The sequence below is a fragment of the Colius striatus genome, chromosome 3 (assembly GCF_028858725.1).
Source record: "Colius striatus isolate bColStr4 chromosome 3, bColStr4.1.hap1, whole genome shotgun sequence".
In the NCBI taxonomy this organism is placed as follows: domain Eukaryota; kingdom Metazoa; phylum Chordata; class Aves; order Coliiformes; family Coliidae; genus Colius; species Colius striatus.
The window spans coordinates 75991739-76006690 of NC_084761.1; the positions used below are offsets into that span (position 1 = coordinate 75991739).

The following is a 14952-nucleotide window of genomic DNA, read 5'->3' on the forward strand; positions in this document are numbered from 1 at the left end:
TCTGTGTGCTAACTGGGTTTAGAAACATATAGGTGCCTTTGCAAATAATTAGGAATGACACTGAGCCAGGCTCAGCAAAAGCCTCAATAAAAAGTGGAGCAATAAATTTCTTTAGGTTTTCTAAAAAGGCAAAACCAAAAGTTTGTGGTTTTTAACAGCCTTACTTAGCAAGCCTGTATTTAGCATGTAGTAAGCAGACTTCGAAGCAGGAAAAAGAACTCAGGTTTAGTTGCTCCTAAATGAGCACTTTAATTACTGGCCTCTTTTTCTCAGTAAATCTTTGCTTCTTTTCTTCTTCAGTAGTAGCAGACTTCAGGTGCAACAGTGTGAGTCTTGTGCTGCGTCCTTGGATTTCAATGGAAAAAATGTCAGGACTGTTACATCAAGACAATGGTGTGCACGTACGCTGGTGGAGTATATGAAAACACTTTTTGGTTTCATTTCGTGCAACAAAAAGCTTGTTTCTGCTGAGTGACAGTAATGCACGGGTGTGGACGAGTTCCTAGCGATGGGGATGCTTACATGTATTACTGAAAGTTTGTTTATTTATTTATTTAAAGGCAAGTAATCGCTCAACAACTGTGCCACTGCTGTAAGGTAATACTGCTTCCTCGCACCATGAGCGCCCGCCCTGAGCGTGGCTCTGAGATGACACAGGGAAGCCCTCTGCCCACTGGCCAGGCTGCCGGCTACTTAGGAGGCAGGACGGGAAGGAGCTCCGCCAGCACCCCAGCCCGAGGCGGGGGGAACACGGGAGCCTGTGAAACGATGCGCTAGGGCAGTAAGCATTCCCACGGCCGAAGCCTGCGGCTGCAAGCTGCCGTTCTCCTGACTCTACCAGAAAAATGCTGCCCGGCGAGCACGCCCTGAGCATCCGCCCCGGCCCGGCGGCCCACGCGCGGCGCGGCGCGGCGCTCCCCGCCCGCGCCCAGGTGCGGCCGCGTCCTGCGCGGGGGAAGCAGCCAGCGAGCGAGAGAGTGAGCGAGGGGAGGGAGCTGCGTGCCGCGGGCGCGGCTTGCCGGGGAGCAGCGCGGGGGTGGGGTGCAGTGTGGTGGCAGGAAGGAAGGAGAGAAAGAAAGCAAGCGACCAGAAAAGAAAGCTGAGGTAGTGTAAAGACCTGCTCTTCCGTCTCCCTGCTCTTCTCTCTCCTTGACGCCGCTGCGTTTTGCTGGAGGTAAGCTAGTCTCGGCGGGGTGCGGAGTTTGCGAGGTAGAGGGCAAGGACTAGCCTGCCTGCTGCCCTGTGCGCGGCGGCCTGCGCGGGCAGCTCCCCGGACCGGGCCGCTGCTGGGATGCTGAAGGTCCCGGTCCCGGTCTGAGTCCTGCAAAACCGCAGTGCTGGAGTACAGCGTTAAAGTTACCGGTGAGCTCAGTGGTGAGGCTGAGTGCTTCAGTACATTGTATGTCTCGGATGAGCGCCAGATTCCAAAGTTGGAATCTGACAAGAGGTAGCTCGTAGGCAAGTAGAAAATAAGGCATATATATTTTTTTTTCCTCTGTAGTTTTCTTTTTAGCTTACACTATTTTAATGTTCTTTATATAAATGTCGTACTAAGTAACAGTGCTTTATTATTGTATAGTTATGCTATGACTTGTTTTTGTCAAGTTGGACACAAACTTCTTGTTAGCTGACAATATATTTCAGAAAATTTTATCAGAAAATCTATGAAGTTCATTCTGAGAAAGTCAAAGAGCAACTAGGGTGGCCTAGATAGATAAAATGAATGCTACAGTACCCAAGTGTTGCCACAGCAACTTGTTGAAGTGTTCTGAGCCAATTCTACCTTTAGCTTGCTTATTCATGCCATGCAGTTCCTTACTCCAGAGACTCTGCAAGTTGTTCCACTGGAATTTCTTGCAGCATGAGGTTCGACTCCGAGGTAACGAAGGTGACTGAACTCTTTTCTAGAAATGAAGTGTATTGAAATAAAAAAATAAAACAAAGAAACATTTTGACAGAAGGTATGATTAAAGATATTTCATAATTATCCACTACATTGAACTACACTTAGTAACTTCTTTACATTTGAAAGAGGAAACAGTTCTATTGGAATTGTTGCAATCAGTTTTCTTGCTCTGAGTTGACCCAAATGTTAGTTCATTAAGTAACTGCTTTGAAAAGGTCATGTGAGAGGTTTTTTTTTTCTTCTTTTTTTGAGCATGCAGTCAGTATGCTGATTGCATTATCTAGATTTTTTTGAAAGATCTTTAATGATCTTCCCCATTTTCTAGGTGTCTTAATCTTGTCAGTTTGTATGCAGTTAAGTAAAATGGGAAGATGAAATTCACCCCTGGCAGATTTCATTGTGCTGGGTGGTAAGTCCTATCATAGGTGGTGGTTTTTTGTTTTTTGTTTTTTTTTTTTTGTTTTGTTTTTGTTATTGTGGGATTTTTACTGGTTTATTTGGGTCTTCATCTAATATGTGGTTTAGCAGAGGCTGGGAACAAGCCTAAACTTGTTTGTGTTTGTTGAATTGAATGCTTAAAGTGTGATTATCCTTCCATACACCTCTAAAGGTTTGACATTTTCTTTAGGCTAATACCTGTAGTGATGTTAAAAAGGGAAAAAGAGTCTCACTGGAGTGTTTTTATATTTAGCTATATCCTACTGTTCACACATTGCAGTATTAAAAGTTGAATTGTGTGATTGTTTCAACATAGATTTGTCTGATTTGTCTGTCTGTCTTCCAATCAGTGTTGTTCTGAAGACTTTTCAATTTGAATAATCATAGAATAGAAGAATCCTAGAATCAGCTGATGGGGTTTTTCAGAATGTTAGGTACAGGTACTTGCTCTCCATGTGAGAAAGGGGCCTGGAAGTTAGGTATGCTTTGTCCATGGCAGTGTTATCATTTTTCTTGGATGCTGTTTAGCTGTCACTTTTAGTAAAACAAAAAGAACTGTTATGCCACTCTGAGGTGTTGCACCTCCTTGTCTAAGCCCTTTCCATGAGGTGGGAAAAGGAAGAACATGAAAATGGATTGAAAAGGAAGTGTGAAAAACATCATCTTCTGTGAAAGCAAGTTGTGTGATCCCATATAAGACTTGGGATGTGCGACACAAATTGCAATTCATTCCCTGGCGAAATGTATTTTCTTGGAAGAAAAGCCTATATGGTTTCCCTTGTATTGTTTTTTTCACGTAGCAATTTAGATGTTTTACTCTTATTTCTATTAAATGGAATGATTAAACGTCTTCCAAGAAGCTTGATTTTTGTATAACCGCTATAACATTTTCCCATTTTTAGCAACTATGTTGAATGGTGACTTTTGTCTTGGTCCTGGATTGGAGAATGTGAAAGTATAAAAAGAATCAGTTTTATTTAAGCAAAAGCAATTTCTCTCATTTTTATGTTTATGGGATGTGTGCAACCATGTGCACTAATGTTGAAGACTGTTGTTTACTTAAACTCCTTGTAGTAGTACAAATACGGATGTGAAAGTGAATGTATGCATAAAAATGCATTCTTTAGGGTTAGTTATGACTTATTCTACAATTAAAGATATGGAGGAGGTTATTTTAGAAATTGATATTAATTACATTGAAATAGATTAATATTTGGGATATGATGGTCCTTGAGTTCTGCTTTTTCTGTATATTTCCTGAGCTGAAACCTTTAGTAAGGACAAAACATTCTAATAATAAACATTCAGTATTGTCTTCTAGCCTGTGATACAAACATTTACCAGTGTGTGGATTTGTTTAGCTGCTTGTTACTTGACTCTTGGCTCCTCGTCCAAGTAGTCAAACCAAAACACATGTCAGTATAACCCTTTGCTCAGGATCATAAATTATGCGTGACTATGAACTTGCTGATACCTAACCAGATGAATAGCTAGGCCACATCTATAGAATGTCTTGATGAACCTTGAACTTCTGCTGAGGATTACTGCAGTAACAGAAAATAGTTCAGGCGTCAGCTTCTGGCCGTGCTGGCATTTTGTGTTCAAAATGTCATCTCAGTGAGCAGTTTCTTCTCAGTCTGCTTGTTTATAGAATACACTGCAAAAAATAATGGTTCTTGGAAATCTGGAAGCATGTTTTTCCTGTGCTTGGTAATCCTCTGCACTGTTATGTGGTTTATACAGAGATGGGTTAGGATCCAAATGACTGATAATACATGGCTATTTTAGCTCCTGAAGTAACAACACTGGAGGTGTTCCAGAATAAGGTGTGGGCAAAGCTATTGCATGTAGAAAAAACAATATTTAGATACCAAAAAGAGTGTGTGCATGGATAAATAAACATGTTTATATGAAATGTATTTATTTATAAATATATAACTAAAAGCTTCTTTCTTAAGGTACTGCTTAATCTGGAGAGATTAAGGAAATGACACTGTCTGAAAATAAACACTAACACCTCAGGGGAAAAAATACCCAAATACCACCTCAAAACCCAGAACTGCCAAGGACGGTGGAAATGTTGACATAACTGATTGCAACTCCAACCTTAAAACAGTTAGACTGATATGCTTAAAATTGTAGATCTGTTATATACTTAGACATATGGTTTGGTATTTTTTTTGATTGATCGGGTTTTTTGGGGTGAAGGGTGTTGTTTGTGTTTTTGTTTGTTTGTTTGTTTGTTTTTTATATTGAGTACCTGAAAGAATATTTGCTGGCACAAACTGCCTGCCGGTCTGATACTTTTTGCCCACTTCAGTAATGTCTGAACTAATTATTTCTCATTCATTATTCAGAATATATATTAAACTTCATAAAAGACTGTGTATTTCATAGAATTATAGAAAGGGAGGGGTTGGAAGGGACCTTTAGAGCTTATCTAGTTCAACCCCCATATGTATATTTTTCAAGGTTTAGGGATGGGTGGTGGCCATACTGTTCAATTTTATATTTATGGGTAGAAAAAGCTTGAGGAAATGCTGATGTCTGGAGTTTTTGAGGAATGACAAGTGTTTAAATAAGTACTCAGGTTGGCAAAGGACAAAGTTAAATCAAAAAGCTGATTGCTAATCAGTTTAGCCCAATCCAAGACTTTTTGAATTTGAATGTCTTGGGAATCCTTTAGTACAAAAATTCATCTCTCTTGAGAGGTTGATATCTGATTGGCCTACAGAGTTCTTTCTCTAAAAAGTTTTAATACTATGAATTTCATATTCAATATACTAAGTCCCTTCTCATACTTCTGTACCATGATCAAATATTGTCCCAAAAAGTAAGTTAAACAGATTATCAAAAATCCAAAGACTTTTTAAAATAAGTTGAATATTTATAATGTGTCGTGTTCATGTTTACAACTTCGAGAAAAGTGTAGGCTCACATATATTTTTTATATTATGTCACATTTCATATTTACTTCATATATATAATATTTTTCCTCCTGTTTATGATTACTACTTTTTGAATATGGTAAATATATGTAATACATATATTTACAAAATGGTGCAAGAAAACACTTCTAGTGATTGAGTTATTTAATAATTTATTTAATATTCATACAGTACAATCACTAATAGCATTGATAACAGTTGTACTATGTTCAGTATATGATTTTAAATTTCTATTTATTTGTATGTTTACTTGGGGAATTGGGAGGGGCATAAAGATTTAAGCCATTCTGAGTAATGGCTTTGTTATTTAAAGACATTGGGAAAATCTTAAATTAAGAGTATTTTATCCTTTATTGGAGGAATTGATACCATACAAAAGTAGACAGTCTTTCAGGCTTCAATTCTAGATCCCTTTTTGTCAGGAATTATTTTAAAGAAAAAAGGATCAATACCTATTACCATAGATATATCTTAGGCATATGGTATCCTTTCTTATTGCTACTTAAGACTCTTAAGTCTACTGAAGCTCTTCATTTTTTTTTTTTTTCAGGCTGCTTAAGGCCAGTACCTGCATGCCAGGACAGCTGCTACAGTCAGCTAGTCTCCCTAAGGCCAAATTACTCTTTGTACAGGAAGAGAGAGGTGAAAAAACCTGTTGACTGCTGATGATCTTAACCTTCTTTAAAGAGACTGTGATTTCGGTTTGTCTCAAACACATTCAGAATGGTAGTTTCTCCTTCTGCTTTAGATTTTGTAAATTGTGAATTTGCATATGGCCTTGAAAGAAGTAAGAGCTCAAATAAGTGGAAGCAGAGTGTGCAAGAGCTGAGTTGAAAAATACTGAGTGGAAAAATTGTTCTGGGCACTTGAGATACTAAATGCCCCTAGTGTGGAGGCCAGAAGTTGCTTATAGGGATACGCCTTTGCTACTGTTTGTGGCTAAGGGAAAGCTCCTTTTTTGACAGAGTTGAAAAGCTAGTAGTTACCTGTTTTCCCCCGTGACAGGTCTTTGAAAGACCTGATCTGTGAGGCATATTTTCATCATATTTTCATAGCTTCCTGACTTTATTTTTCAAAACAGTTAAGGCACTCCTGCCTTCCCCAAATGTGCTCAGAAGTGATTCCAGCTTTGTAAACTACCTTATTGGTCATGGCATTTGTTTACTGGATTCTCAGTTGGAGAGGGCTTGAACCCACAGTTCATACAGAATAGGCTACCCAATAAATTCTGCTTTCTCCCACTGAAAGTGTTTCTGTGCTAAAAAGAGTTTAAAGCTCAGAAAGGAGTAGAAGCTCTGCGCTGCAGTTGATGCTAGTGTGGGAATAGGAAAGCTTTGGGTTTGAGCTCTGATCTTGGATCACTTTCTCCCCCTTATATCCAGGTACTCCATGTAATAAGAGTATATGTGTTTAGATAAGTGGTTAATCTCTTAACTGCTCATCTTAATGTTAACTATTAGGATTATATGTCTTAAGACTATGTTACTTGTGCTGAGTTTAGACTTTGATTTCACTGTTCTTTTTATATAGGCCAAGATAAAAGGATGGAGAGGTTATGCTGTTTACCCTTGAATTTTTCATATATAAGCAATTAAAAATATTGCTGTACAAATGACAGGGAGCCTTTCAGAATTTTGTGTAAGCTTAATGTGAATTCAGCTGGGATTTTTTTAAACATTCTCTTTCTTTTCCATAGGTTTGCAGTCTTTAAAAAAAATTCAGTTTGAACTGAAGAATCTTGAAGTGTCTTGAAGAAACTGACATTCTCCACTGGCTGACTGACACTGAATTTGGAGAGCTTTCTTGCTAGTGAATATGCACATATTCTGACTAAGTTTCTACATGACTGTGTGGGGCAATATTCGTAATGAAGCTGCTATCATGTCATCCACAGGCAATTGCACTGATATTGAAGAATTCTTGGTCAACATTAACTTGGGACAGTATCTTCCTAACTTTAAAGAATACGGCTATAACATTGTGACAGATTGTGTGGGAATAGATAACAATGTGCTTCAGCAAATTGGAGTGTTGCCTACAGGGCACCGCAGAAGGATTCTTAAGCAATTAGACACCACTCTTTCAAAAATGCAAGACAATTCTCTTTTCGGTAAAAATCTAAAATTCAAAGACTTGAAAGGTTTAGAAGAGAAACACTGTTCATCTTCAGATCAGGAGTCTCCAATAAGCAATTCAAGTGCAGATGGGACTAGCTTGATACCTGCCATATTGCCAGAGCAACTTAATAAAGCTTACATTGGTGAAGAAACGTTTGAACTTGCAGAGCAAAACTTACCGGAGGCAAATGATGATAGGTTTATAAATTTGGATTTTTCTAGTTTATACCAGAATTCAGACAGCATACTAGAAGCTATCAATCTAAGTGGAAGTATGAAGATGAATACTCAGCCAGATACATCACTGCAAGAAGCTGCTGCATACCAAGCTGATGAGCACTTGGCTGGCTGTTTGACATTTCACAATCCTCCTTCATTTGCTCATTCATGTGAGACCAAATACAATGAAAACAAACATCTGATGTTTGCAGATGAGGATGATTTATCTGATAGTCAGCCAAATTCACCATTCTTTAAATTTAAAGGAGAAATGATAGACAATGACTTGTATGGTTCTTATAAACAAAACTGCATGAAAGTATTTCCAAGAACAAGCCGGTCTTTTATTTTAAGGCATCGCCCTGTACCAGAAATTCCTGAATCGGGTAAATTTCAAGCTTCATCAAGGTAAATGCTACTTTTTTTTTCTAATGTAGAAAATATGATTTTGAGTTTCTCACAGGTTTTTTATATCATTTTATTGACGATATTTTTTGTATATGCTGTAAATACACTGTATGTGATATGAATGTTGCCAAATTAAAGAGGATAAAGATTCAATGCAGGCTAGAAGCAGAAATGAAAGTATAAGGGGAAGCTTTAGAACAGTGTTTCCTTATAACCTTCCTGATCATGTCTACTTATTTTCAGAGAAAGCAATCTATTGCTTTAGGTACAACCTTGTTGTTTGAAACAGCTATGTCAAGAGTTTTTTAAACTTTATGCTGTTAAGATGAAGAAGAATGGAAATACACAATTTTTATAAAAACAAGATTGAAAATCTACAGAAAAAGCTGTTGAATCTATTTCAGATCAAAACATTGCTAGTAATATTAATTAGACCTTAGCTCTAGTGTTTCTGATGAAATTCTAAACTATCCTAGGAAAATGGTGACAAAACAGTCAAGAGGGTTAAAAATGCACCCCTAAGTATAATAATCTATTTTTATGATGAGAGGACAATTAATGTAAACCGGAAGTATTCAGATTTTATCTTGGGAACTTTTAAGGTTGTATCCTGCAAGAGATACTGTTCTTGGAAAATGTAAGTTTATATTTTGTGTATCTAACTTACAAGAAAGATCTAGGAGGTTAGGTTTTGTGCATTCTTTGGCATAGTCACCCTGTGAAACAAAGCAGGTTGTATTTGATATAATTGCATGCATGGACATAACAAGATGATTATATGAGAATCTTAAGTCTTAGCCTTAAAGCACATAACATGTTAATATAAATATGCAAGTTTTTGTTTTAAATAAAAATAGAAGATCATTTTACTGTGGGTCTTAAGCAAGGACTTTATTTAAGAGGGCTTTTAGAGAAATTTTGAAACTGGTTGTCATTTCACTGTTAATGTAGAATGAATGCAACTGATTTGTCATATTATTTCTCTTTATAACAAAACCTTAGCTTTTAATGGTGCTTATATAAAAAGATATTCGAGGAATTCCAGCAGGAAAAAAAAAATGGAAAAAAGGAAAGAAGTTTTTTAAAGAAAGAGGTAGATGTCGATAGTTTTCAGAGTTTATGGAATCTTTGTAAAGTTCTTTCTGTGCAGCATTGGTAAAGACAGTGTTGGATAAAGTCCAATAAAGTTTATGATAAATTTTATAGGAGAGTTTGAATTTGTTACAAAATATTCATGTGATATAGATATGGATTTTTTCTTCCTTCCAAGGGATTGAATTAATAATTTGGATCCGCAAATTAGTGAGTAGCGCTTACTGTCTTGAATAAGCATTAATTGTTGTAGCTTGTTTCGCAAAAGTATGATGGAATGTAGATGAAAAGGTCTGATACTACAGTTTTAAATCCAGGACTGTCTTAATATAAGTAATATTATTTGAATGTTAAAAATAACAGGCACTGAATGTGCAGTTGATCATAATGTTATAGGCTGCATAAATGAAGAATATCTAGTCACTGATTAATTTGTGATTTCTTTTTTTTTTTTTTTCTTTCTCTATTAACTATAAGCTTTTACTCACCACACTGGTTAAGTGTTTCAAACAGAGACCAAAAATACATGCAAAGGCATATGCAAAGTTTTGTTGGCATAGCTGTACCCAAATTATTAGGTTGCACCTTTTTTAGTCTTTTTTTTTTTTTTTTTTTTTAAACCACTGGCTATGCCTGGAAGGGAAGTGTCTGAGTATTTATCTTGTTTTTTTCATCTGCATATCTCATCAGTTGGAAACATCAATAACAAGCTTATACATGCCTTAAATGTAGCGTTTTCCCAGCACTTAAAAGTTTATTCTAGATTATTGAAAGAAATCAATATTAAATGTTGTAAAAATGTTTGATTGAACAGATGGAGAGATAAAGATTCTTTGCAACAATTAAGAAATTTTTATTTTCTTAAAAAATGTCTCATCAGTGCATTCTAAATCACAAAAAAATTGCACTAATTAAAACTTAAGGATTAACTTCTTTCAATGAGGAGTTGCTTTTGTAGAGTGATTATCCCTACTTCATATAATAAAGCTATTCCTGCTGAGCTGAAATGAGAATTTAATCCTAAAAGATAACAGTAACTAGTTACTGATAGACTACTCTTAATGCCTTTTGAAAAACAATCATCCAGTAGAGAGAATATACTATATTTGTAAACGCTGTATTTGTATTCTTCCCATCATTGAAGTAAATCCTCCAAATCCTAGTCTATCAGTGATTGGTATGTGACCGAGTCACTAACTTCATTATCCACCATTTTTATTTGTGAGCTCCAGATTATGTTCTTGATCTTTATGCTTCACTTAGAACAATATGGAAATCTTGAAGGACAAGTAGAAGTCTGTCTGAGGAAGATCAAGGTTAAACTTGAACTTCAAAACAGAACTGAAACTTCACAGAAACATTCTTGATAACTTTGCTGAGTACTTTTTTAGATGAAAATAATTATACAGATTTTTTTAAATGGTAGCTTGCAGCATATTTAACCTCAGGAAAGATTGTGTCTGTCTTGTAGAGCTGCATAGACAAACGTTCTGAATTTACTTTTATTGATAGATGTGGGTTTTGTGCTTAGTACATTGTGTGAAGGCTTTTCCATAGAGGCAGAGAAATCCTGCTGAAATCTTCTGGGAAACCCAATATTTCTTTCTAGTCATTCATAAATATTCATCATTATTTTTTTAGGCAAGGAAATGCTTCTTTCATGATCTCTTATGTGCCTGCTGGCACAAAAAGTTTATATGGTGGGTCTTCTTGCACCCCTTAGTAGTGCTGTGACTGTGTCACTTTTTATTACTGATAATATACTTGCCTGTCTTGCAATTTTATTGCTTTCCTGTCCTCACTTGTTACAGGCAATACCCAGGGGCACAAAACACATTGTCAGCTGGTACGATGCCTTAGAATTTTAGAAAGTTGGAAATATTTTGGTTTTCTTTTTTCTTTGAAGGATGCGGCATCACTGTAGTACTGAGGTATGCAGAATTAACAGGAAAAAAAAAAGAGGAAACATGACAATTACAATGTTCTTGATAGTGGGGTCATTGTGCAGATTTTAGCAGTGATTTTGGTTGATCAGTATTGAAGCGACATATAGTTATGATTCAGCTACACTCTTCCTTCTTGTAACTTTGAGATATCCAATACAGAATTAAAGGTCACTTGAAAACACTGGAGTTAAGGAGATTGCAAATCGTATTCTAGAATTCAAATAATCAGCATCCAAAATGTCTTTCTTAGATGAATTCATCACCCTTTCAGAGACCTTGCATTCTGTATTTAGGTGAGAAGTCTTCACTATAGAATGTTTCCCCAGTCATGTTGTGGAACAGAACAAAGGGTTAAACACAGTGAACTGAAAGATTCATGGTCTGTCTTGCTGCTTTTGCTCTAAGTGAGTTCTTCCTTATACAGGCTTTTGTAAGACAAAATACTGAAACTAATACAGTAGATGGAGCTAACCACTAATGTGCCTTTAGCACAAGATTTAACATAGTAAGTATAGTGATGGTTTTAGAGGCTTTGGATCATGAATATCATGCGTGTCACTCTTAGGCAAAATAGCTACTGTTGCATGATCCAGAGCAGCAGTCTGTTCAAATAAAAAGCTTGAGCAGATTTATAATGTGGTAGACACATTTGTTATACAGAGTGCTGTTTTTCAGTAGTGGAATCGCTCTGATTCTTTATTAAAAGGAATAAGAAGAGAGAGACCAAAAGTATTTGTGGAATATATACTGCATTTTGGCAAAAACTTAAACCAAAAAAATAGATAACAGTGCCTGGCCTGATCAGGCCATGTTTATTGTCTGCAACTGACAGATTCCATGGTTGAAACTTACTGCTTGGTGGGGATATTCTTTAATGCCTTAGCATAAGTGGTCAAGATTGCTAATGAGGTGCCCAAGTGGATGCTGTTGTCTCTCTCTACTTTGTTCTCTATGTCAAATTTTTTACGAGAGAGAAACTGTTACTTTCTCTTTTCCTATAGTCAAGCATCACCATTAATTTTCCTCTGCAAGCAGTCTATGAACCCCAAAGCTCTAACACAGCATGTTAGAGTGCTTTTGACAGGTTTACATTATGGGAGGGTTAGGTCTTGAGATAGAAAAGAAAACATGTTTTGAATGAGTTTGAAAACAAAAGCTTCATTCATTTAAAACGGCAGATGAATGTCAGTAAAGACTTTGAAGCACTAACTACTTGAACTGGCCTGTCCCCCACACTTGATTTTTGAGGTGAAAGTACTATATTGCATAAAACAGCTCAGCACAGCCCATTGTGAAGCTCTCACCTTTCCAGTCTCTCAGCCTTTAGTAAAAGCGGTCACTGCCTCATCACACCCATTCATCCTGTTTATGCTTAAGGAAAGGGCGGTGGGGAAGACTATGCAGCCTGAACTGCATCCGGTACCTCTAAATATGTTGAAATAGTGGGTCTTAATAGTCATCCTTGTAACAAAGTGATAATTTAATTGACATTATTACTAATTCTTTGTAAAATAGGCACATTTTGTGATTGACAAACTGCTTACACTAGTCTAGCCTTCCTTTAAAGACCAAAATTGAGGTGATCACTAGTTTGAAGAGGTATTATATTTGGAAATGGTTAAGGAAAGTCACAGATTAAGTAGATATAAGATTTTTTTTCCCCTCAAGCTTATTTGCCCCCAAAGAAGTCTTCAGAGTTTTTCTAGCTTTTATTCTGCATATTCAATTTGTACAATAACTACCTAACTATTCTATTCTATTGAGCTTTGACAAATTCTTTTCATTTTATAGCTTGCACCCTGTGTTTTTTGTTATACATACTCTTTCAAGCAGATGTTTCAGTTACATTTGTTTAATTTATTTTATATCTTGTGATAAATTTTACTAGACATAAGTTAGAAATTTGATTTCTAAACATGACAAAAAGTTTTTTTTTTTTTTTTTAGTTTGCTTATTAGTATGTTTTCTTGACAGCTATACACATATGTAGGTACATAATTAAAAAAAGAATGTACAGGTCTTGAAAAATAAAAATCTTTGTAAGCTGATTTGTTATTTTTCATTTCCAGGATAATTTTGTCTTCACTCATAGCTGGTTGCCATTACCTACTTTTAAATCCATCCACCTTGAAAATAATTCACTCTTTTACATAAGGAGGAAAGCCATAAACAAAAACAACAAAAAAACCAAATTGATATTTTTACTAAAACATATTTACCTTTGGCTTTCAAGGATGAAGAACTTGCAAACTTTCAGGATCTGTTATGACATTTATCAGTCACTGCATATTCTGTAAGGACATACAACGATCTGTATCACTGTTATTTCAAACAGAGAAAATGAAATTTGTAGAATCACGGGATCATAGAATGGTAGGGGTTGGAAGGGACCTTTAGAGATCATTTAGTCCAACACCCTGGCAGATGCAGGTCAACCTAGATCCGGTCGCACAGGAACATATTCAGGCAGGCCTTGAAGATCTCCAAGGAAGGAGACTCCACAACCCCTCTGGGCAGCCTGTGGCAGGGCTCCCTCACCTGAACAGTGAAATAGTTTTTTCTTATGTTTAAGTGGAACTTTTTGTTCCACTTAAAACCATTACCCCTTGTCCTGTTACTAGCTACAATATAAAAAAAATATGCCCCAACCTCCTGACACCCACCATTTAGATAACTGTAAATATTAATAAGATCTCCCGTCAGTCTCCTCTTTTCTAGAATAACAGCCACAGTTCCCACAGCCTTTCCGTGTATGAAAGATGTTCCAGTCCCTTCATCATCTTGGTGGCCCTGCACTGGACTTTTTCCAGAAGTTCTCTGTCCCTCTTGAGCTGAGGAGCCCAGAACTGGACACAGGATTCCAGATGAGGCCTCCCCAGGGCAGAGTAGAGGGGGAGAACCTCCCTTGACCTGCTGGCCACATTCTTGATGCATCCCAGGATGCCATTGGCCTTCTTGGCCATGAGGGCACATTGCTGGCTCCTGTTCAGTTTATTATCAATCAGGACTCCCAGGTCTCTCTCTGCAGAGCTGCTCTTCAGCAGTTTGACCCCAAAATACTAATTATTCTTGTTAACAAGAGAAATCAGAGCTTAGCTGAAAACAGTTGTGATACAGACTCCTAGAGTAGTGAAGAAGAATTAGAAGTGTACTGTTTTGGATATATTTGCACTTGTGTTGTCATTCTAAAGCTGCTGTCTTGGCCTGAATTATTCCTGTTATTATGATTATGTCTTTAGTATCATGATGAGTGCCACTGTACATGAAATTGATGAAAAATTTAGGAGCCAGCACAAAATCAATAATAAATTCTTTTTTGTTGAATGTGGGGCTATGTTCTTATCTGTCTACAAAACATGCAGTGGTAGTTGCAGGCAGTTGCAATGGAATGTCATTCTTGTCTTGGACTGAAAATTTTCTGGGAAAAGAATCAAATAAGGACATAAAAACTTTACAGCATTTTTGTTTTCAGTGGTTATGAGCATTTTGTCTTGACTGCCATACCCAGGCTCCCTTTAAGCTTAATGTTAAAGTAGACTTTCATAGCACATGCTTCTTTATATATAGTCATAGTTAACTGGTGTGAAGGAGAAGGGACAGTTCATGTTGGGAGAAGTGTGGGAGGTCTCTGTAAGTGTATCATAAGGTCAATTCAAAACAAATCAAAAAATCCCACAAACTCAACCTCTGTGCTTAGGTCAGAGAGTCATTCAGTGTCATAAAAGGAGGAAAACGCATTGTTTTATGACTTAATTTAAATCAGAAACTTTCCCGTGACTTGAAATTGACTATTTCTACATTTGTATATCATTTTAATAGGTAAACTGCATGTGATTTTTTTTTTTTTCTATTTCTGAGACATATCACTTAATGCTTTT

General features: G+C 36.8%; 1 protein-coding gene across 5 annotated transcripts in view; it reads left to right on the forward strand.

Moving 5' to 3' along the window:
• Positions 1–1056: 1056 nt before the first annotated feature.
• The window catches only part of ARAP2 (ArfGAP with RhoGAP domain, ankyrin repeat and PH domain 2), a 139797-nt gene continuing 125901 nt past the window's right edge, over positions 1057–14952 (forward strand). For 3 of the 5 annotated variants that reach the window (XM_061992913.1, XM_061992918.1, XM_061992917.1), the window contains exons 1-2: positions 1057–1174; positions 6989–8036. In XM_061992913.1, coding sequence (XP_061848897.1) covers positions 7135–8036 — 902 coding nt within the window. In that variant the 5' untranslated portion in view covers positions 1057–1174; positions 6989–7134. Of the gene's footprint in view, positions 1175–1344; positions 1363–5842; positions 5935–6988; positions 8037–14952 lie in introns of those variants that run through there. The other 2 variants (XM_061992914.1, XM_061992916.1) reach the window with 2 other exon arrangements.